This window comes from Orbicella faveolata, unplaced genomic scaffold, assembly GCF_042242905.1.
Source record: "Orbicella faveolata isolate gen_17 unplaced genomic scaffold, um_ofav_v1 contig_36, whole genome shotgun sequence".
NCBI lineage: Eukaryota > Metazoa > Cnidaria > Anthozoa > Scleractinia > Merulinidae > Orbicella > Orbicella faveolata.
The window spans coordinates 9,977,299-10,002,059 of NW_028301565.1; the positions used below are offsets into that span (position 1 = coordinate 9,977,299).

Sequence of the window (24,761 nt, forward strand, 5' to 3'; positions counted from 1 at the left end):
CCGGGGATAGGGTCTTTCACACCAAAAAGGTTACCTATCTTAAAGGAAGAAAAAACTAATTTGATGTCTAAATCATTACAATAGGGCCTCTCACATCTTCAAACATCTTCAGAATTCTGAACGTTGTCGCTCATTGTGTTCAATAGACTGCTTTCACATTTTAGATCACGCCACTACCAGCTTTCAACTCAAGATAAAGGAGGCTATCCATATTCAAAAAGAACTACCTTGCCTCAATCAGCAATTACACCATGTAAATCTAAAATTATCCTTTTAATTCATACCTTTTCACGTTCTGTTGTTACTATTTGTCTTAATTAGCATTTTTGCCTACTTATTATTCAACTTGCTTTGTAATCATTCATTCAACTGAACATGACAGAAGTTCTGTCGAAACATGTCTTTTAAACTTAAAAAAGTGGTCGTTTTCCTTAAAGTCTTTATTTAAAGTGATTTTCACTTAAAATAAATATTAAAAGTCAAATACAAAACAAATCAAGCAGCAAACTAATAACCCTTCCGGAACGAACTCGATTCCGTTCGTCATTATCGCACTTAAATAGTATGAATCATGGACTTGTCACTTCAAGTTGCAAGGATTCCTTAAATCTATAGTTCTATTCAGCTTTACGAAACGAGTCCAAGTTTTCGAGAATCTTATAATTTCGGCAGTTGTCTTCCATTTTCCTTAACGTGCGCAGCGAGTCCCAGGAACATGGAAATATATAACGCCCGATAATCGCTTCGTTATCCATAAATATTTTAGCCATTTGTAAATCTGCTAAAGGGTACACCTTTTAGGGCCAGGCCAGGGCCATTTGCGATATTCCAATAAATGTTTAAAACTACTAATAACCTTCATGGTTGTTTCATATTTTAGATTATCAACATTGTTGTCCTTCCTCTCGAACAATATTGATTATCACTCGTATTAATACAATGTTCCTTTCGATTCAGTAAAGCACTTCTGATCTATCGGTCGATTGTTTTGCGGTTCACGCCAAACTTTTCAAGTGTTTTGACTTAGACGTGCATACACTTTGTATACCGGCCTTTACCTTTGTCTGTTGACATAATTCAAATCACATGCATTGGGAAATGTGTAGTTGCAGTACTTGAGTTTCTAATATCAGCAAACCGTACTTTTGACCAGTCTACGAGATCGTAATAGCTTCACAGATCTGTGGTGTCAACAATAATCTTCAAGAACATGGTGTCATCTCGGACGTAGGCGTGATTGTTTAACTCGGATAGAGGGCAGAAGGTGGGACATCCGCTGGCGATGTTGGTTTCTCTTCTTGGTCTCTGGAAGGAGGAGCTGCTGGGATCAGGTCTGAAAGCATCGATCACGTGCTCAACGTTATCCTGATCCAATAACATGAAGGTGACCTTCTGTCTGAATGGCCAGCGGAGTAAAGCGTCATACTGACCGCGCATGACAACAAAGAAGATCGAGATGTGAGTTCCTTTGCCAATGCCGTCGCCATTTAAATAGATGCGCGCGCACATCTTGTATCCATAACGACTGGTGAAGAAACACGGACTGTAAAAAGACACCTGATTTCCAGAGAGTGCATCTTGTCTTCTCCTAGTGAAGTCGGAAATTTTCCATAATAAGATTCCGTCGTGGCTGGATACATCCTGCTGTCGGACATATTCCTCCAAATCACTTAGTGTAACATTTCGCAAAGCCAGCGAGTGACTTACGGACTCAAACTGCCTTTGTAAGCGGTTTATTGTTTCCTTGGAACTTTCCTGCCCTCTTGCTAAGGTAGCAACTTGCCGCTGAAGATCTTCATTTTGCCGATTCCCTTCAACGATGAGAACTTCTAGGTCAGCTGTTTTTGCCTCTTCGTTATCAATTCTCCGGGACAGCTCCCTCGTTGATTCTTGCCCCGATGCTGAGCCTGCAAAAACTGGCTCTCCCCGTCTTGCGCCTTCCAGCTGTCGAATACGGTTTTCTTGCTGCAACAATTTTGATTTCAACTCTTTGTTCTCTTTCAATGCGTTCTCCACTTGTTTAACGCATCTCTCCAATTCTTCATGAGATGGTAGATTCAAATCTCTGACAGTGACTTGATTGGATCCCTGCAAGGTTCTGCCAACCACAGAGAAGAGTTGCATGACTGATTGAAAGAGGAGCATCACGTGACCAGCACTGGCACTCTCTTCATGAATCCTCCTTTCTTGCAGCTTCATGGTCTAGGATATGGATAGAGAAAGAAACGAGATGAATTAGCACAATTTATGTACAATAAGGTAATGTAATGTAAAATGTATGCAGTTAATGATAATTTCTTATCTCCAGTGTTTTACGTTTATTAATTTCAAACTTAAATCTATAACTAGTTTTGTTTAGTTTCCCTTTTCTGTAATCCTTGCACGAGAAAAGTCTCAGTACCAATAAAAATCAATAAAATAAACAAATTCCACCATGGAAAATGCTTTACACGTTTAATTATTGACTCTTTGAGTTGTATCGGAAGACTCACTCCCCAGTTCGCTACGCTTACTCAGTACGCGATCGTTTTCTGATACCACAGACTGAAATCGTGAATAGAAGTCGTGCGCGACTTTAATACTTTCATTTTCTAATATCATTTATAAGAAGGCTGAATGATAACTTCAAGACTTAGAAAATTCGAAGTAAAACAGCAGGTTGTCAGAAGTAATCGTTTGACTCGAGAACAAAATTTCTGAAAGGCCTCACATGTACCATAGGGAGGTGTGATTGCTTAATTGACAAATCAAAATAAAAGTAACAAGCAGACTTTAGTTTCAGAGCATCCAATCTGCGTCAATGGACAAGGTGCTTGCATCTCTTCGCAGTCTCCGGCCATTGGATCAAGATGAGCAGACAGCTGGAAGGTAAATAAAGCTATTTAGATAAAATCATTGCATTAAAAAACGTCGAAACGCAATCGTATCCACCTTGGCACAAAATTAGTAAATTAAAATGGGTGATGAGCTCACCTGTGCAAGAGGAATGTCCTTCCTGTTGCACTCTGGGCAAACAATCAAGACCAAAGGACACTGAGTTTCCTGGTGTTTCTGTACAAGAAAAAAACATGATCAATTCCTGTACTAGCCATCAAAGTGTGCTGAACAGGGCCGGGTTGGTCAAAGCCCGACTAAGCTAACGGTTCCCAGGATTAGCAAGATTTTTGATTTTAGTTTGTAACTTTTCGGTGAGGTTTTCTGATTGTACTGTTGGTCGTTCTGTACAGTTTGCGAAGGACCAACAGTTCAGTACAACAACCCGACCCAGTACATTATACTCATGCCATCATTACTAGGAATCCATAAAAAAACAAGTACAAGCAATACTGTTTGACCAAAGTGACAAGCGTCTGTACAAGTAGCGAGCTACACTTGGTAGGTTCGTAAAGTAAAGGTTGATGTTGTCAAATAGAGCGTATCGCATAAAGCAAACATTATATTAGCTAAAATATTTGTACTCGAAATTATTGTTAACATCAGGTCGGGGTAATGGTCATCAGGTGGGTGAAACTAGGAGTACTTAATATTTTATGTACCTCCATAATTGGCACGACTTTTTGCCTTCTATGAAAATACAATCTAGCCGATTTGCAGTAGCTAGTGTATTTGCTCTTATGTTGCTTTTGTTTGTTTGTTTTTAGTTTTTGCTTTCTGCTTTTTTTTACTTCTTTTTTTTACTTGTCGGTGTTAGCTTGCCTTTATTTCTGCGAAAACGACAGGAGCTTGGCAGTACTGACATGTTACCATTCTGTACTGACAAGCCTGCTCAAGGTGTTCCGCGAGCTTTGCCCTGGTCACCAGTTCACCACATTCCGAATGAACGCACGGTACTTTCACGTACTCACAGACAGCGTCATGAACCTGATAATAACGCAATACATTGAAAATCAAACATAAGCTACCAGTAATTAAAATCTAATGAGCACAATGAGTAACGAAACATTTATCGTGCATATAATTGTATGATAACAACCGGATTTCAGTTAAAAACTGAACATAAGTGATACCGTCCACACGAAGTGCGGGATTTTTCGCAATGGAATATTTATAGGCGCAGTCACGTCGCACATCCGTTAAAAATTACTTCACAAAGTTCACCTCTCGTTTCCTCAGCTCGCCTCTCCACTCACAACCTTGTTCCTGGTTAACACAGTGAAGAGTTAATGACTGGATCTCTCGCTCGACAAAACGGTCCAAGAAAACCTACAGGCGTTAACAAAATGTGAATAAGCTTCTTATTAATTCACTCGTTCGAATTCTGTTCATTAGTGTTTTGGAAAATTATTAAAGTAATAATCTGCGATAACGGATTGATGAGTACATCAGTTATTACAGTGGCTTTGCAATCAAACTATGATGCCCTCGTTTTGAGATTAGTGTTCAATCAAAGGCCCTCTGGGCAGCCTCTTGTCACTTGTCTTATAGAGTGCAAAGAAATACACTGCCAAACCAAACAAGTGTAATGCAGGTGTGACTCTAGCCATAAAAAGTAAACAGGAACGCATTTTCACTTCCGGAAATTTGTAATGTAAATGTAAAAAATGTGAATCTTATTTACAGTGGTCATGCACTTAGCTATACAAGCACTAAGCTTAGCTAGCTTGCAGGCATGCCACTGAAACAAAGGAAACAAATATTTCAAATAAACGTAACATAGCTAGAAATCCCAACTGGCAGGAGGCAGACCAGTTGGCTATTTACAAAGCGTGACTGAGGATTTGAACTCGGGACTACCGAGAAACGAATCCCGCTGGTGGCAGGGTGGAGGCCTTGAACCCGGTACAAATACAGTTTGATCTGTATCGATCTGGCCCGAGTGTGACCCTTACTGACAATTAATTTCTGCGATTTATACCTGTTTGCTTATTCTCGGAAAGTGCGCATTATATGATAGCTTTTTATCGACTCAGTGTGATCCCTAGATTCTCCTTATGTTAGGTTGTATTTAGTTTCTTGGGACTTCAGTTTTTACGACCCTTCATCAAAAGAGCTTTGTAGATCAAATTGTCACACAGGTTAGAACTCCATTTCAGGAACGTTGAACTCGTCTTTTAAAAATCAATATCCCAAACTGTTGTAAATGCAACTTTTTAATTCCTGTCTTTCGTAGCCAAAATTGACTAGCGAGTTACCAGAACCACCTTCTATTGGGAATGCGATGAATCCTTAAACAGGAATGTAGCAGAGCCCCTCCATATCCTCGTGCCCACGTGAATTTGGATGCGTGGAAACGAGGCGTAAAAGGTGTAACACTCTTGCTAATTATGCTTACAAGAGACCCCGCGGGACATCTGGTATTTTCGCGCGCGCGTGAGGTCAATATGTTAATAAGACTAGTAGTTTAAATTCTGTGGCAACGGTCAAACTAACATCCTTCGAGTTATATTAGAGCTAGTCATTGTCGCTGTTCTTATAATTTCCTTTTCGCGATCATCGTCCACCAGAGGTTAATCATTCATTTCGGGAAAAAGCTGTAAGTTTGTGTTTTTCGGGGTTTGTCCGTTCAGCCGTCTAATGTTGTAAATAATTGTTCATTTTTGTTCTATTTTCAGTCAAACTCGTTGTCGTGAATAAACTTAAACGTTTGTTCTTTTTTAAAACGATGTTTGGAGACCGATCGAGATTGGCTTCGCGATATGGCGGTAACAAAAGGAACCAAACAGAAGCAGTGACATGGGAGCTAGAATTATAGAGAAGAGTGTGTGCCTTCGACAAAAATAAATCAAACTGACCTGTTCTCGTGTTATGGCCAAATCGTCGAGGACACATTTTCCGACTCCCTGACTGAGAAAAAGAGAGAAATTATAAGAACTGGAAAAAAACAAACAAACAAACAAACAAACAAACAAACAACCAGAGAAACAGAGTAAAAGGAAAAGAGCGAGAATTAAGGGATCAATTGAACCCACTTGTATTGGTATTGAGCTCAGTCACGGCATTTTGGGTAGTTATTCAAGATAGGAAAACACCAAAGAGACAATAATAAACCATAAAGGCGCAAGGCTGGTTAAGGATTGAGAAGATTAACACGGATTACAAACGACAAACTTGAAAAAATTTAGGCCAAACTTTTCAAGGTGCGGAACCGTAACGTAGCTCTTTTAAGTTCACAGGGTGCAAACCGCTGACATGAATAGTTGACTCATGATTAAGACACAACACCACACAACATGGTAAACATTCCATAACACATTATTACAAACCAATAATTGCCAGTTTTAAAGATTTTTAGTCGGAACCCGAAACTGAGTCGATTTGTCTGAGGGTCGAGGTACTTGACGATTCGACTCGATTCGCACCACCGGAAGTCGAGACCCATGAAATAATAATACATGAACGTTCCTTATTATTAAAACGTGACAACAAACTTCAGTGGATTCGACGATTCGACTAGATTCGTACAGTCTCCTTCGCTCTTTGGCATGGTGAGAGCGTTGCGTCGCATCCCGAAAAAACTGTTAAGAAGGACACTACTATTCGCACGATTCTTCCTGAATCGTCTTTTGCAAAGTCGACCCACTTTGCATAGCTCAGATGCGCAAATCGACTTCCGGAAGACGAATCGACATCAGTGGAGACGAGTCGTCTCTTGAATCGTCAATACCAGAGGCGAATCGACTCAAATTAGGTGTATTGGACAACCCTCCCGAAGCTACCTTCAGAGTCTAGGAGCCAGTGGTGGCAGTGGCCGCTGGAACAACTTGGTGAAAAAGATCGATGAAGAATGTGGCTGCAAACTAAGTTGTTATATTCAGTTTGTATTGAACGCTCGGATGGAGGGAACGCTAGAAATGTCAGCGTCCTAATTCTTTACAAAATAATTCGAGTGCCTCCACAAACCTTTAGCGTTTAGTTCACTCCATATGGAGGTATTATTGCCTATCAGGCAAAAGAGCTTGTATAGTGGAAGTTACCTTAGTATAGTATCCACGCATGTTTTGCAGTATCTGTGGCCACAGGCTATGGTCTGTACAGCTTCTCTAAGAAGTCCGTCGCATTTAGGGCACAAATTCTTTTTATCGATTCCTGATCGATCAATTGGAGCCAAATTGTATCCAGGCATGACTCAACTGGGCCAACATAAATGAAACAAAACAGGTACAATGAGTCAGCAGTAAAAACTGAGCAAAATTCATTTAATGTGAAGTCAGCAAATTATACTATGATGCAATGATCGAAAGCGGAATAAAATTCTCCAAACTTGTTGAGCAGGCTAAGGTTCTACAGCCAGGGTGGATTTCACGATGCCTTGGTTTTGAATTATACTACTAAGTGAGTCGCGCCACTTTCAATCAATCAGAAGTAAAAACAAAACCAGCTTAGCCCCTGCGACACGTATGTGCCCAGATTTTTGACTGGTTCCCTGGATCTTCTGTATCCTTTCCGATTAGCACGGAATAATCACTTTGGTTTTGGTTTTTAGAAACTCAATTGAAAACTGTTTTGAGCCATGAACAGTATATTAAGGTAAGGTAAGGTGAAACTGCCACAATTCGTTAAAAGCGAGTTACAAAAGTATAAAACGTGAAAGAAATTACTAATCAAGTTAAAGTCCTGTAAATATGCCATCGGGAATTATGATTATCATCATTATCATCATTATTATGCTATTTCCAATGTTCCTTCCTCCTTCCTTCCACGTTCGTGGGGAAGGAACGCGGGACAAGCCCCAAAAGAGTCTTCGTGGGAGGCTAGTCATACTCTTAATATGAGTCGGAACGATAACGAATCTTGTTTTTACCACAATTGCTACTAATCTGATTGGTTAATTTGCCGTTTTCGATAGGAGTCCAGACAACGCTGCTTGCGTCAATATGTCACGCAATGCATTTTTCAAGCGAGAGTCAACCCCAAAACGGATAGCTTTACTAGTTTAGGCTCATGAGAGATGCTGCAGAAGGGCAGGAGTATGCTGAAATGGTCCACAGTGTCCAAACAAAGATCCACCAAGGAGGAATTTTGGAAAAAACAGCTACGAAAGCCTCACTCGACTGTTCGCAACGGGAGAGTTCGGCGATTCGTACTGGTCCCATGTACAGAAATTCAACCCGCAACAGCCAGCCTTTTTCCAACCACCGTCGCCGAAAGCCGAACGGAAACGGATACGATCTGGTACATGAACAGCCCGCGCGGAGTGAACACGTTATCAACAACGATGAAGGAAATCTCCCTTGGCGCTGGACTAGCTACTGTCTCAGACGTGCACTAACTACTCGGTGCGAGCAACTTCCATCACACTATGGTCAATCGCCAACGTTCCTTCACGTCACATCATGTCGATCTCGGGCCATGCTAACGAGCAAAGCATATCAAGTTATATCTCCAGACCATCTCTAAAACAGTTGAAGAACTGCTCCAACATCCTCAAATGCTCTAGTTAGTAAGGAAGCGAGTTCAGCAGTTGTTCATGTTCTAGTGCAGTGTCTAGTGACGCCAGCTTCGAGTTCGATTTCGTACTCTGCCTCAAACTCCAGTGCTTTGGCCTTCCCAAATGGCTTCTTCTATGGCTGCACCATTACAAATGCCAATGTGTATGTTTTGCCGCAAAGTCATCGTAATTTTGCTTGAATATTTGCAGTAACTGAACAGTTGAAGTTGTATTTTCGTGAATAAACGTTCAACTTTGCGGTCGTTTCCCTCGATACAGAATTTTCGTGGTAGCCTTTTCTTGTTGCAATAGCCAATCAAAAACGCTCATTTTGGGGAATAAACCAATCAGATTGCGAGAAAGTTATAGACAACGCTTGCTCTTTTTTTGTGCCACGGTCTTGGTCACGCTCCGGGAAAAAAAAAACATTTTCTTTGACGTTGATATTGTGGTAAAAAGAAAATCGAATGTGGTTTACCGCTGTCTGTACTCTTATCGACAACGATATGTGTCATCAAAGTGGTCAAAATGTTGTGGAGTCACCAGGCGCAGTGACTCCACAACAATTTTGACCACTGTGATGACGCGTATCGTATTGTTGATAAGAGTACAGACAGCGCTAAACCACATTCGATTTGTTAACTTTACCGTGTGATCTGTAATGACTTTTAAATGAAAAGTGTCCCTTAAAACTCTGTTGGTAGTACGAGCATCTCAACTCACACAGTTTTATGACTGAGCTTACAGAGCAAAATTTTTAATAAGCTTGGATAACCCTAACATGCCTTTGGCCACATTTTAGCCGGACCTCATCCAAAAGATATCTAGCTAATTTCCATTGCTTCTTCCATATTAGACAGAAACATTTCGTTACTAAACACTTCCTAGTCTTTTTCTCTCAGAGTTTGGCTTCTTACAGCTTTTATTTCGTACACTTGCAGACGACACTCGATTTTACGCACGACTTTTGGAACAATCCGGGAAGTGAAATTCGGGGAATCCCCCTGTAGAAATGATGTTGCTCAGCAAATAGCGAACGGCGGAATTTATCGACATTTCTTCGTACGTTTTCTTGAGCAAGCGGTTAGAATCTTTTTGTGATAACTTACCTTGAAATTAACGGAGATAACAGCTGTTTTAACGTTGTAGTTATCTTTGCGCCACTTACTAGTAAAATGAAGTACTTTTCGACGGCTTTATAATAGATGATAATATGGTGTATATTTTTCAAGAAAAACTGGAAAAAGAATGTTAGGCAAGCCTTCACCCAATACCGATTTTCTCGACAACGTGCTACACAAACTGGCGCCTGCAGGAAACATTCCGCTCTATATATAACAATCTGCAACATCACTAACAAGTTTTGTACTCACGTGGCCTGAATGTATCGGAAAGAATACAGTCAGTGATGGGCTCCTGATACAGCGTAGCTGCAGTTGCCGGGTAACCTTTTATATCGGGTATAATTCGAAAAAGCCATGATTCATCAAGAAAAAAGCCCATGACTGTGAAAGAAATCTATAGAAAGATCATTTATCGTCCCACATACACGAACACGTGCACAAATGCATGTAAAACGTCGTAAACTCCTCGAGTAACTAGAATCATTCAACCGAGCAGTCTTTGCTGTAACAAGTATGGCCTATAAGTTTAGCTCTGTAACGATGGAGTGCCTTTTTTTTCTGATCCCAGCGATGCTTCCCATGTTATGCAATTCCCCGGAGAAGTATTTGCGGTATTAATTTGCTACAAGTAAAGTTCTTCAGTCATTCTGATGCAGTACGTGATAAATTGGCATATTGCTTTGTGCTATTGTGATGAAACAAGGGGAACCCCCGATGACGTCATGCTGCACCCCTCATGAAGTCATGCGATAGAAATAACGCATAAGTCAGCCTCGCGACTGCTGGTATTACGGAATGTCTATGTGTATTCGTTCAAAGATGGTAGTCCCTGGAGTCGTTGCAGTTCAATTTTTTGTCTGTCTTCAGTGAGCCGCGTTTTGTCAACGTGCGGTCATAAAAGCCCGGTTGAAACACGCGCCAAAGCCAAATAGCTGGCTCTCTATAGTATGGAGTGAATCTGATTTCTCTGAAGCCATGTGAAATTTCCCTTAGGGATAAAATGTGGCCTCGAACTTTAGCGGATGCCAAATATAAATGACATATGACGAATGATCATGATCATGTTCTAAATTCCTTGATAATTATGATCAAAGTCCGTTGAAATTCATGAAGATGTATCAATTAATTGAAGCCTGGATTAAAGTCAAAGAGGCGCTACGGAGTTAGCAAACACGTGTACCAAGTTAGTCTTATCCATGAGACTCGGCTGCGTTTTAACTTGAATAGTCAGCTGTATACACGCGCATGATTACAGACTATAAACCAAGATTTTATGTACTATTAAAAAGTCATATCACTCAGCTTTTCATTATTTTCATCCACGGCTATTTTTTTAACACTGACCGCGGAAAACCAATTTGCATCATACATCTGTACTAAACTACCCTGGTCCCAGAGGTTTTACTTGATTTTTCTCGCCGCTGTCTCATCTCATGCGGAGAAAAATCAAGAAAAGCCTCTGGGATCAGGGTAGTACTAAACCTTCTAAACTTGCCTATCACAAGATCATCCGCCCGCCAGTTATGATGCAATTTTGTGCACTATTTGGCATTTTCCAAACGTAAAACTCGAGAGTGCTAGTGCTTTCAATGAAGCCCCCCTTTGTAAATCAGAATGAAGGTAAATGTGACGGAAGGGCTTAGTAAGTTAAGTATTTCTAGCCAATTAGGTAAAATCATACTCACGGTCAGTTTGAAAAGGGCTACAGCAACCGGGTAGACTATCTGCACTGCAGTCAAACCAATACAAAAGTAGTTAGTACAATGCTTGGTTTGACTTCACTTTAGAGTTGAAGTGAAAGAATAAGTTATAGTCTGAAACGTTCTGTTTGACCCGGGTGTCTGACGAACCGCCGTGCAGATCACGAGTCTTTCAGCAGGACAAGGAGTGGCGTAACCTATTTTGTCATCGTTTTTTTTTTTTTTAATTTATCCAAACTGATCTTACTTTGTTGCTAGCTTTCTCCTGTATGCGTTAGTTTATTACACGATGGCTCTTGTTTTGCTCCACACTTATAGGAGGGTTTCGAACAACGTTGCGTGACGCAATAAAGTTCAGCGTTGGATTACCGGTACGTTTTGTACATGTATGTGACCATGTGACATTGTATGTGTTCACCCAGGGGCGTAGCCAGGATTTTTCAAAGGGGAGTCACACTGTGTCAAAGTGAGGGTACTCACCAGATTGTCATGTCGTTTTCGCCACCCGTTGTAGCGAGGTTGTTTGCTTAAAAAAGGCTTACAAAAGGGGGCGTCACGGGCACCCCAGGACACCCCTAAGCTACGCCCCTGTCAAGCCCCAGTGTATGTGTCTGAAGCCGCAAGTATGTTTTAATAACGAATGAGGGCAAACTCAATGAAGTTCGATGACTACCAATAGTCATTACCTCAGGTCATGCGGTTTTCAGTCACCATTAACTTCTATTTCACCAACACTTATTTTAATAGAAAGTTTTTACTGATCATGTGTTAGTCAGATGATTCAGCCGGGGTGCAGCACACTTGGCCACGGACGTTTTAGGTGTACCGTAACTAAATATGTCAAATATGATATTTAGTTCTTATTAACCGAGCAGTCAGTGGTCTGTCAGTGGGAGAATCTTGACCGAGGTCGTGAGTACAGACAGGACAAAGCGAGGTCTGTACACACGACGAAGGTCAAGATTCAGTTAACGATGAAAATGTATGGGCTGGTGGACTGTGGTTAGTCTACATAGCAGACGTTTCCTTTCCAGGGCGCTGATATGAACGAGTGGCCAAACAAGCGCGCTTGGGGTGAGCAAAAAATTTGGAGGACGTAGGGAGAGGGTGCGCAAAAGAAAGGAGGAGGAGGGGGAGCATATGCTTGGAATAGGAACAATCTCAGTGTTCTCGTTCATGACTAGCTGTCGTCATTAGACTTAATTACACTTCACAAGAAATTAGATTGCGACGAATTCATTTCGATTTACGTAAACAGATGTTCTACCACTGGCGCAAAAACGTTTCACCGTTTATGATTAGACATTATAAAAACTGAGAAAACTATTAACGAAGCGGTAAAAAAGTCTATTTTGACCGTTAGCAGCAAAAAACCCAAGCCCCTATCACTCTTCGGGAGAAAGAAGGTGGTGCTAAATCTCGATCAATGTACATGAAAACATAAAATTCAAAACTACTCCTCTAATTGCCTAAGAAATATACCACGCCAAGACTTCTTACAGTTCAAGACTGAACATTGAGAAACTGGGAAATATACAGACAAAATGGTACAAAAAAAAATCTATTTTGACCAACATCGTCAGAAACGTAGCGACTCACTGTTCACCCGGGTCTTCGCTAAAACGAATTTAGCGTAGGCTCAGGTTCCACCTCAATTAAGGTAATACTTTTTGCTGGTTTGAGTGAATTAATTCCGTTCGTCGTATTTCCACATTATAATTTCATATTCAAAAGGAATCGGACCATAGTTCCTACGCATCTTGTCGAATCATTATCATCACATCTAGACTTAACATGCGAGAATTTAATTGTTGTCAATAATAGCTCTGATATGAGTGGTGGGACATACATTCATCATCCTTTCGTCCATTCGTCCATCATATAGTCCTGACCCGCCTATTAAGAAGTATTCTTTTACAACATCGGGCAGAATCAATAAGAACGAAGTAAGTGCGTAATTGTCAGACAACAATGGCAACGACCACTGAACAACAACAACAACAATAATAACAAGAACACATACCTTATTACTATTTTTAACACTTAATTGCACCTATGATCAAGTTCTCGAGTATCCAGTTTTCACATTTTCGTACACAATAGGTCTTTCCTAGATATCTTGCCAAATTTCAATCAATTACCAACATTAAAACTCATGTTTTTTGCACTTTTATCTCCGAGAGTTTACCGCCGCCAATAATTTTTCCTGTTTCAAGTATTGGTTGAAAATTGTCATTTACTCAAACGTCATATACTCAAAAATACCGCACGGGTTGGAATTATAATAACAATTAGAACAGCAATTCGCATATAGAATAACAAAAACTTTGGCTTTTTTATTCGTGCAATTTTCTACACTAATAACAAATTAATCCTCACTCTAATACCCCCATTACTTCGTAGGTATGAACGTTCATGTACGCCCACATGTACAATATAATTAATCGTTCTTGCATGCACCTGTTTCAAGAATTGGCCGTTATTATGAAAGATACAGATCTCCTTGCTCGAAAAGAAATTCCTTGTCTGTTACCCCTGTTACCCCTCGTTAATATATACGCAAATATTATATAATTCTGCATGATTTTATTATTATATACACCTTCTATAATAAATGTGTTTCATGATTGTATGTTCTACCTAACTACAGAAATAGTGTTTTATCTTATTCCATGTTATTTTTATTCCTACGTATTTTTATGGAAGGGGTGGTGCATTTTTCCTTTGTTCAATTTATAACTTCTTTTCGCTATAGGGGGTCTGCAGTATTGTATCACAATAAGATATTTATTTTACTACAATGCACTTTTTTCATCCCTAGAAAATTTCAAATGTCTGCAGTATCAATCATTATCTTGAGGAACATAGTGTCATCTCGGACATATGCGTAATTGTTCAACTCCGACAGAGGGCAGAAGGTAGGGCAGCCACTGGCGATATTCATTTCTCTTTTTGGTCTTTGAAACGAATTGCTGCTTGGATCAGGTCTAAAGGCGTCGATCACGTGCTCTACGTTATCCTGATCCAGCAACATGAACGTGACCTTCTGTCTGAATGGCCAGCGGAGTAACGCGTCATACTGACCACGCATGACGACGAAGAACAGTGAGATGTGTGTGCCTCGGCCCATGCCATCTCCATTCAAATACAGGCGCACGCACATCTTGTATCCATAACTGCTGGAGTAGAAGCATGGGCTGTGAAGGGAAACTTGCCTCCCTGTGACTGCTTCTTGTTTCTTTCGAGCAAAGTCGGATATTTTCCAAAGCAAAACACCATTATAATTGGAGATTTCCTTCTGTTTAACCTGCTCCTCCAAGTCAGCTAACACCACATTACGCATGCTCAATGTGTGCTCCAAAGATTCGACATGCCGCTGCAATTTTCGAATTGTTTCCTTGTAACCTTCTTGCTCTCTCTTTAGCAGATTCACCTGACGCTCCAGATCTTCATTCACTTTGTTTCCTTCTATCACAAATACCTCAAGATCAGCAAATTTGGCCTCTTGATTATGCATTCTTCTCGTCGCTTCTTGCAGCTCATTTTTCTGACTACAACTTGAGCTAACAGGCAAAGTAGATTGGTCTTTAACGGTCTCCAGAGATTTGATTCGAGAATCTTGTTGATCTACTTTTGATTTCAGGTTCTTTATTTCCACCAAAACCGCTCCAATTTGCTTCATCGACTGCTCGAGTTGCTTTTCTATTGGATTAACTGAGCCATTAGTTTTGTTTAGTGACGTAAGATGCAAGGTGTTGCTAACGAGCGAGGATAGCTCTTTTACGTGTTGCAGTACACAAGTCAAGTGTTCTGGCGTGCACTCCTTAAGGTGATTCACTCTTTCATCTAGAGCCATCGCCTAAAAATAAATTGATAGAAACAAATCAGATTCAATGGGTGAACATAAAGTGTCTTTAATTTGTATTACTTCGTTCTGAATTTCCCCGGGCTACTGTATTGTCGAGATATACTTTGCGAGTGTGCGTTTATGAAGACGGGACTTAAACAACCGCTAACCGTTTATCTCCCTCCCAAAGGGACGCCTTGTTTAAGTGAAACTGATCCACGAAAACGGATGATATAAAGAAGCAACGACCCATTCCGCCCGTAATCTCCCGGTTTCCTAGAGGAAAGGCAAAGTAGGCTCTGCTGAGGGAATCATAATTTAGTGATCAACGGCATGCGCAAAACCAGTCACTTTCCACGAGACCTAAAGCGTTTTTACTCTCTCCAATAAACTTAAGTACCGGCTATGGCTCCAGTCTCAGGAAAAAGAAATGGTGTTCAAAATAAGACTCGGATTTCTCTTACCTTAGTTTCTTTGCATCCGACTGTCTTGAATGGACACAATGTTTTGATTTCCTGACAATCACCTACAGCTGGATCCAAGTGGGTAGATATCTGGGAAAGAATTAAACATCTGTTAAGCTAAAAGATTACAAACTGCGGTGAGTATACGAATCGTCCAACGACTGCATTGTAGTGTTGCTTTGGTCAGTAATAACTAACAGCCAAGTAATTTTGTTGGAATACTAATGTGGGCTTGTAAGTTAAATGTCGGGAAAAATATTGATACATAATGGGGCTGTAGACCTAGCTAGACACAAATTTACATAACGTGCGACTAACTGCCTGAAATGTATAACAAAATGCAAAACAGGCGGAATCGAATGAATCTTGGCCGTGGGGTACTCTTTCCCAATTTTATGCTCACGAAACCTCTTAAGCACCATGGCCGGTAACGAGTTACAAAGCCGCACTAAAAACATATGGCTGCTTGTAATATGAAAGTCATTTACGAGTCGTCGTCGCTTACCTGGCTCCTGGGAATATCTTGTTTTCCACATTCCGGACAACGCTCTGGAAATTGAGGGCAGTCAGTCTGGTGATGACCCTGAAGATGCATATTACAAGACAATATGTGTTGGGTTGCTGTGTGTAAACACTCGTTAAATGTGCAGTAATAGTATCAATAAACATGTAAAATCAAAAATAAATAAGAGAACGTTTAGTGAAGAGGTCAGTGATGTTTTTCAATTGAATGCATGGAAGCTTCATGATCATGCAGTAGTACCTGGACGTTGCATTGCCAGTAATGACAACTTGTAAATAACTGACTTTAGTAATTTTACTGCAGTTTGCTGTTGCAAGACTGTCCAGCGCGAAACTTTAAACTTTCCATACCCAACTGATAACCATGACCGCGCACTTCCCTTATCGCTTCAGCGATCTCAACGTGCATGTATACTGAACACCGTTAAAAATACAATAATTAGTAAACGATTTACCGTCATATCGACGAATACGATCCTTTTTTCACAGTAACTGCACAACTCTTCCCTGTAGCTGCAGCTGTTTTCAAGATGATTAGCCAACTTGGATCTTTGCACCAAAATTCCACATTTGGGATGAACGCAATGGATTTCTCCAAATTCACAGACATTCTCGTGGTCCTGCAAAGTTAAAATAACACGATACTACATCAACTCGTAACTACAGTTTTGCACGACTGTGTTTTTAAGTGTATATATCCATGGAATGGCAGTTGCTAAATGTAATCATCTCCTGAAAGATATATTATTTACACGTCCTTTTCTAGTGGTTATTTCCTCTTGCCCCTTGCTCCCCGGATTACAGCACAGCTTGAACTGTTATGACAACGTCGTTCAGACAAAGTTATCCAGATTTGCTACTTGTGGTTAGATAAATATGTGGTGCAAGCAAGTAATTAAAAGTTATGGAAACTACTGCCGAACAAATACCTGACGATGCTTTAACTTTCCTTTCCATTGGCATCCTTTATCAAGACGAGAACAATGGAGTTCCAGTAAGAGGATCTCACGTTCAACAAATTTATCTGGGAAAACCTTGGCAAGCAGGAGAAAAATATTAGGTCACGGAGGGTTAGAAACTGCTCAGCGGTGGATCCAGGGGTACTTTTTCTGACTGAAAACTATTTTGCGGGATTCCAGTCCCTGTTGGTTGTTAAATCTTTAATACATATTTGTGGGAGGGGGATTCTAAGCCCCTGCCATCGCTGAAGTATTTGGAAAGATCGCAGCAACGAATTTATATGCTCGTGAGACTGAAATATCTTACACAAACTAAATCATACACAGTTGCAAAGTTGTCTACTGAGCTAATCATTGATTTCGCTATCCAATTTATGCACGTCGATTGCTATTATGAAGAACACAACTAGAATATAAAGAACACTCATAAGCTTATATTAAGTACAACAGTGACGACAGAACTGTTTGCAATATCGGGAGAAAGGAATTCATTATTAGCGCTAGAATTATTTTTCATATGATATGACATGCAACGGTGTACACAAATCGACTTGAGGACCACAACGCATTTCACCATATGTTTACTTCAATCTCTCCACGGCCATTTGTAATAGATATTATAAAAATAATAACAAGTATAGCACTTCACAAAGAGGTAGGCTAAGCATCAGAAAGGGTGACAATCTTTATACTTCACGCCCAAATCTATACTTTCAGGGCGGAAAAAGAGAGGTTTTGTTTTCTAATAACTTACTTCTTCTTTCCTAAGGATGGTTCCATCAGCAACGCATGCACCCTCTGATGGTTTCTGACTGCAACAAAACCAGATATACACATTAAAACTGCGCTTATTGTCAGTCCCTGGAAAAAAGGGAACTGTCAATAATATATTCCCCATGAGCCACAAAGGAGGAGCGTAGATGACTGTTTCAACTGTTTCAAAATGTCAGCTGCATTCGTCTGCAAGCCTAAGGACTGCTACCGCTACGGATCTGACTTGAATTGTAACATTTAAATTAAAATTTTCAAGGGAGTAAAATTTAAAAAGTTCTCTGGCTATTTTTTTTTTTTTTGGTTCAAAAAAGCACAAGCTTTTGACCGCCATAAATGCAGTCTTCAACAGGTCAAAATGTTTAAACTGTTGACAATTGCCATTTAGGCGGTCGAAGAAAACAACTAAGAGAAAGTTTAAATTTTACTATGATTCACCCTGGCTGCGGGCCCTTGATATTTTCATTTTCACAGTGAAGTACCTCTGTGATGTTTTATTTAAAAAGCATCATATTCTCACTTCGTGGCTGATGCGGACTCTGTTCAGATCAAACAAATCGGGTTTTACCCATATGTTTTGCTTTTCTTGTGTTCTTATTCTTGAAAACCTTGGAATGAAAGTATCTCATTGAATTCTTGAACATCTTGGAAGGCATCCATGTAATACTGTTCTGCTTTCTCATAGCTTCTGGATACATTCCAGCTGAATTTTCATCGAGCAAGTTACCCCATACTGTTCAGCTAGTACATAACAAGGGTTCTTACAGGCAATCAGATATAGAGTCAGACTTAAAAGAACTGGCTGTTATTCTGACCTTATATTTAAAAGTAGCTTGACAAAGGATGAATCTTGTACGTAATGATGAATCTTGCTGCCAGAGTATAAATTATTGCCAAGAATGAAATTACTGATTCACCACTTCAGAACCTGCTAATACCTGCTAACATATTAATGCTATCAAGCGCACGTTTGAAGGCCTATCTGGAAGAGCTGAAATCTCGGCCATCAGTTAAAATTTCAGCCCATTTCTTGACTATCAGTAAATTCTGTAGAACTGAGATCTCGGCTTTCTGTCTGAAAAAGCGACGTTTCATGGCTAACAATTAAATTCCAATCCTCAGCCATCAGTTAAACCATATCCAGACCCTCAAGTTTGCCCTTGATTAGCTTTCATGTGTCTCTGGATTATTTGGATTATGCTTCACAAAACCCCTTTAGATAACGATAAAGCATCAAAACTGACTACGTAAATAAGAGATACCTTAGAATATAATTGATACACTCTCTGCAATAGCGATGCCCACACGTTGTCTGAACTGGTTCCTTTAACACACTGTTGCACTTGGTGCATAAGTGTTTGGGATCAGTCTTGTCTCTGTCAGCTTCTGCTAGTTGATAGCCCATCACTTTCCTACAAAGATCAAAACGAAGTCCTTTCGTTAAACTTCAGTACTTCGAATGCAAATTTATAGCGGAGACGGACTGAAATTTCGTTATCGCGGTAATAATTCCTTTTTTAGCATTTCGGTGTTTCAGTCTACTGCGAGTACGGCAGTCGTATCAGCCGCAGTCCCCGACTTTTTAGTAACAGGAAGCGTGTGTTTCGTAGTGCATATAAATGTCTTTAAAAAGCCGATAACGGTGCATTCCCGGCCTCGCACCGGAAGTATTATTTGGATGGGCGGAAGGGGGTGAAAGGCCGGAAGCCGACTAGAACAGCACAGAACGAACGGGCAGTCTGATGTTGTTGTGGCCTTGTTTGGCTATAAGGATAGTTGTAAGAGTTGAGATGGCTATGGAGACACGCTACCCAAGTTTGGGGTACTGCGACGACTTATATTAATAACAACTCGACAGTATATTAGGTTCAACAAGGAGGTGATCGAGAGGTTTTGGCGCTTGAAAAGACACCATTTTCAACTGAGCCACCTTAGTTTAAGTGCTGGCCATGGTTATGAGATATCGCTGCAGCTGTCTCATTAGAACATGCCTAGCTATTTATCGACCACGAGTTTCTGTTTCAAATTAGTAGTAGTAACAATATTTTATTAGGAAGCTCCATCACTAAAAGTGGTTTACATAGAGGTCCTAGGTTTACATAGAGGTCCTAAAATGAACGACTGAGAAATGTGGGTGGAATCAGATTAAGCAATTTCGCCATAGTAATCAAGGCCAACATTACAAAATAACGTTGTTGTTTGAACTAAAAACGAAAGCCACTCCTAAATGTATTTAAGAAAGTCCCATCGACAGAAGTTTTGGTTTCTGACCCGATCGAGTTTTTAAATATTGAAAATTTTCCCTTTGTGCTTGGCTTCACATGCACGATACAGAGCACTTCCTCTGTACACATGCTAGATTAAGAACATTATTTGCCTTACAGGAAAGATTAAAGGGACAACGTCCGGTGGATTAGTGTTAAATTTTTTAACTACCCGGAAAAACTCCGATCGACAAGAGGCAGGAAGAAGACCGGAAACTTTGGCCCTATATTGCACGCGGAGTACGTAATTTCAGAATTTCAAATGATTTTAGTCGAGTCCTGTTGAATAACATAAACAAATCGTATGTACTGCAGGACAAAGCATTGTATCTCCTATCAGTCTACTGTTAATTTTCACTTCCGGCAGTGCTTCTGTCCGCCTCTGAGTTTGTAGGTAAACTGTGGCATTATTAGCGTTGTAGCGATGGCTAATTTCGAGCAGATGGCCAATTTAGAGGTTGCACTGCAATGTAATCATAGAGTATTCCATTTCATCAGTTGTGTTTCCACGCAGCTCAGAACATTCTAACAAACTAAATATGAATAGCGTATGCATGGAAAGGTAACATTTTACGATTGTTCAGTTTATGCACCGTAATCCGGCTTCCCATTAAATGCTGGCAAAATCGTTGAAACAGTGGTAAATTTTACAGATATTGGACTCCTATTTTGTATGAATTTAAGTGTGTTTTGCTCACCTCAAGTAATGGTGCGGCAGCACCTTGCACTTTCACAATCCTTTCGCTTTGTGCTTAGATAGTGGTGAAAGCGCCTACTAGTATAAAGCGTTTTCACATGACGTCACGGCAGCCATATTGGTGTTCCAAAACAATGAAACAGCAGCCATGTTGGCCACCAAACCAATCCTGTCGGAGTTCACCTCTTTTCTTATGTAAACACTTTCTTTCGTTCCAATAAATTTCCACGGCTGTTAGCCACGTGGGTGAAAACGATCTAAATTAGTTCATGCATGACCAAACTGTCATGGTGGGAATTTCCCTGTTTTATATTTAAACGCTCCCTGTGCAAAACACTTGTCTATTTTCAGCCATATGACTGATTGTTTTGGAAGCTACTGATTGTTTTGGAAGCTCACACCCCTACTATGTACGCTCATACTTAGGTCTAACGACTTTCTATTATCTCACAAAATCATGAAAACTTCGACAAAGTTCTCATGATTTTGTAAGATTATAGAAAGACCTAAGAATCTTCAAATTATATGACGTACATTCTGGGGATCTGAGCTTCCAAAACAATCAGTCATACGGCTGAAAATAGACAAGTGTTTTGCACAGGGAGCGTTTAAATATAAAACAGGGAAATTCCCACCATGACAGTTTGGTCATGCATGAACTAATTTAGATTGTTTTCACCCACGTGGCCAACAGCCATGCAAATTTATTGGAACGAAAGAAAGTGTGTACATAAGAAAAGAGTTGAACTCCGACAGGATTGGTTTGGTGGCCAACATGGCCGCTGTTTCATTGTTTTGGAACACCAATATGGCTGCCGTGACGTCATGTGAAAACGCTCTATACAAGTAGGCGCTTTCACCACTATCTAAGCACAAAGCAAAAGGATTGAAAGTGCAAGGTGCTGCCGTACCATTACTTGAGGTGAGCTAAACACACTTAAGTTCGCACAAAACAGGAGTCTGCTTTCCAATATGTATAAAATTTTCCACTGTTTCAACGATTTTGCCAACATTTAATGGGAAGCCGGATTACGGTACATAAACTGAACAATCGTGGAATGTCACCTTTCCATGCATACGCTATTCGTTTTTATTTTGTGTTTTTATTTTGTATTTTGACCCCAAAATGTACGCCATATACTTTGAAGATTCTTAGGTCTTTCTATAATCTTACAAAATTATGAAAACTTTGTCGAAGTTTTCATGACTTTGTGAGATAATAGAAAGTCGTTAGACCTAAGTATCTTCAAAGTATGAGCGTACATAGTGGGGGTCTGAGCTTCGAAACCAATCAGTCATACAGTCGAGTTCATGAAACTGTAAGTACCTTCTGTCCTACTTTTCTCTTATTTGATTGTGTCATATTTTAATATGGTAGAATCAGATAAAAGAAAAGTAGGACATGAACTGCTTACAGTTTAATAAAGTCGTCTGACAGCATGCCTTTCACTTCCGCTTCACGCCGGCGAACAAACAGTACAACAAAGTCGTTTGTCGCCCGTTAACTAGAATTCTTCCTTCAGTCGTTACCCGTTTCAGTCGTTACCCGTTTCAAAAATAACAATATGAAACTTGCTAGTATTCGTATTTGAGTCAATTATGAGTAACCTAGCCAAGCTTAGGCAAGATTTTGGAGGTATTGGCAAGGACAAATTAAGTACTAATTATGTAACTGAGACAGTAGTAAGCTTAGCCTACGTGAATGCTAGGCCTCCACATGAATATTTCCGATGAAATCGAAGTCGCGAAACGACGCCGGATTTAGAGATTGGAGTTTCTGCGAAGTATTTACCAGTGTTATCAGTAATGACTGAGAGGAACTCAAAGCGGAAAAAATAGCTTGAAGCAACGAAGCTAAAGGCCCATAATACTGAATGTTCGCTATTTTACAATGTAGTCGTCGAAGACTTCAGTGTTCGAATATATTTACGGACTAACTCAGTCTCATGTCTCATGTAGAATACCATAAGGTCATATTGGTATGTGGTAAATAATTAGTGGTTCACCGTTGGCCCAACGTTTTATCACCTAGGTGAAAATAAATCAGAGGAAACTAACCAAGATAACGTTCCGATCTTGAACGTGGTTGTGTATTACACTGACTTTCGAAAAAGAACTCTGTGATTTTCAACTGCTGTTCCGCTTTGACTATTGCTTTGTCATGACTATACTATCGTTCCACTACAGTGAAATAAGAAACGAAACTGCGGAGAGAGGAAAGCAGCAAACTCAGATTGACTTAGATTGTTCTGTGTTTCGCCAAGCAAAGTAAACTTTGCCTCAATCTCTTAGGTTTTTCAGTAGTCGACAAGCCAAGAATCCTCTCTCGGCTTTTATCTCATCGAATTTTCAAAGTAGAGTGAAAGTGGCAGATATATTTCTTGTGACATTAATTTTCAGCATAGATAAAATGATGATTATAAAGTTTATGAAATTTGTAATGGATGATTTTATGAAATTTGTAATGGATGATTTTATGAAATTTGTAATGGATGATTTTATGAAATTTGTAATGGATGATTTTATGAAATTTGTAATGGATGATTTTATGAAATTTGTAATGGATGATTTTATGAAATAAATTTGTAATCGGGATGACTAAAACAAGGGGACGACCTGTACAGCAAAGGACACCTGCCTTGCCAAACTTTCAAACTTAAGAACTGAGAACGGCTAGCAAACTTCAAAAAGCTAGTAGGTAACGATGAAAAGTACATATCCATACAAAAACGTATCACTTACTGTAGTTAGCCTCCGAAGGTAGATGGATTTCCGCGTGATTCTTCAGGCGTGAAAATGTGTCACGTTAATAGTCACTTACCTCAGTTTCACTGAAATAATTCGACAGTTTTGTTCTTTTCTTCCTCGATCGACCGATCGCCCACACGAAAAATATTTCATACAGACTCATCGCTTTTTATTGCTGTTTGAGAATGAATCAGAACAGTAAACCTCGAATGAAAAATCCTTTTACGGTACAGTCGGGATGATCCTGATGACCTGTACAAGTTTGCCCTATTTGGTTACTAGCAAGTCTCGTCTCATGCATAAAGCTATAACTAGTCAAACTGGAGTGAAACATCCGCAGGAAAATGAGTCCTGCCTTTAAAGGCTTGTTCCAATTCGTGATTGGGCAGCAAGGAAGCAGAACATGATTTGCTTGAGCCCAGCGTGTACCGTGGTTAGCACTGCCGGGGATGGTGCTGCTTTATAATCTGCATTTTGTTTTCGCAGCCTTACAAACGAAAGCTAATTTTCATGCGGCGAAGCTGTGACCTCATAAATTATTTTCCTGTCATGTTTGGATCCGCATTTTGCCAATCGCCATCAATTTTCAGACGCCCACTGAATTTTCCAAAAAGGTTCCTGAAAATAAGGCCGGACCTCGGAAAATTAGAATCAATGAAATCAAATTCACCGTCTTTTCGTTGAACTGAATTGTACAATTTAATTAAGAGCCGGCTTTGAACATGAAATTGGAGTCTAGATCAACGCGAACGTACAGATATCAAAACCGCGGCGGAGAGCTAATCTATCGCTTTCTAAAGGCCTGCATCGTCCTAAATGGACTGAACAAGAGCTTCCTACATCGAGAATCGATTGAACTTCAAACAAACTAGGCCATAGTTAGCAGTAAGCGAACACTCAGCATGTTGTCGTTACGTCAATTATCGCCCGGAAGCCACGCAAATAAATTTCTTCCGCGCTAGCGAATCACAGACAGTTCTGATAGCTAGCTAAGCCGAGAACGCCTAGGTTCAGTGGCCTAGTGGTAAGGCATCTGACCGGTAACCAGGAGACCCGGGTTCGATTCCCGGGCGAACACATTTTCACTCATTTCTTTGTTGTTTCGATTTCTGTTCCCATCATACACTACTATTAAAATATTTGTCAGAAATCACTGTGAATCGCCTTCCGAAGGGAATAGGTTGGTGATCCAAAGATAAAATGAGGCAGTTAGTTGTAATTATTTCCCTGCTCATCCTATTCAATTATTCCATATTCGGGGGGAAATTTACTGTGAATCGCTGATCAACTTGAGCGG

The 24,761-nt window shown here is 40.1% G+C and overlaps 2 protein-coding genes across 5 annotated transcripts; both read right to left on the minus strand.

Annotated features, from left to right (window-relative positions):
- Positions 1 to 254: 254 nt before the first annotated feature.
- LOC110051597 (TNF receptor-associated factor 2-like) lies at positions 255 to 11,194 on the minus strand. 3 transcript variants are annotated; one of them, XM_089275090.1, is made up of 8 exons: positions 11,178 to 11,194; positions 6,915 to 7,070; positions 5,733 to 5,784; positions 4,099 to 4,203; positions 3,697 to 3,861; positions 2,974 to 3,051; positions 2,772 to 2,861; positions 255 to 2,202 (listed from the first exon to the last, which is right to left on the minus strand). In XM_089275090.1, the coding sequence occupies exons 2-8, from the start codon at positions 7,061 to 7,063 to the stop codon at positions 1,174 to 1,176; spliced, it is 1,668 nt and encodes a 555-aa protein (XP_089131216.1). In that variant the 5' UTR covers positions 7,064 to 7,070; positions 11,178 to 11,194; the 3' UTR covers positions 255 to 1,173. The 3 variants fall into 3 exon arrangements, with proteins under 3 accessions (XP_089131216.1, XP_020613310.2, XP_089131217.1); XM_020757651.2 differs by lacking the exon at positions 11,178 to 11,194 and adding an exon at positions 9,742 to 9,882; XM_089275091.1 differs by lacking the exons at positions 5,733 to 5,784; positions 11,178 to 11,194 and having other exon boundaries at positions 6,915 to 7,064.
- Positions 11,195 to 13,503: 2,309 nt separating this feature from the next.
- LOC110051614 (TNF receptor-associated factor 2-like) lies at positions 13,504 to 20,773 on the minus strand. Of its 2 annotated transcripts, XM_089275319.1 has the most exons (8): positions 20,718 to 20,773; positions 19,018 to 19,167; positions 17,739 to 17,796; positions 16,955 to 17,059; positions 16,481 to 16,645; positions 16,009 to 16,086; positions 15,504 to 15,593; positions 13,504 to 15,051 (listed from the first exon to the last, which is right to left on the minus strand). In XM_089275319.1, the coding sequence occupies exons 2-8, from the start codon at positions 19,158 to 19,160 to the stop codon at positions 14,020 to 14,022; spliced, it is 1,671 nt and encodes a 556-aa protein (XP_089131445.1). In that variant the 5' UTR covers positions 19,161 to 19,167; positions 20,718 to 20,773; the 3' UTR covers positions 13,504 to 14,019. The 2 variants fall into 2 exon arrangements, with proteins under 2 accessions (XP_089131445.1, XP_020613323.2); XM_020757664.2 differs by lacking the exon at positions 20,718 to 20,773 and having other exon boundaries at positions 19,018 to 19,342.
- Positions 20,774 to 24,761: the final 3,988 nt, after the last annotated feature.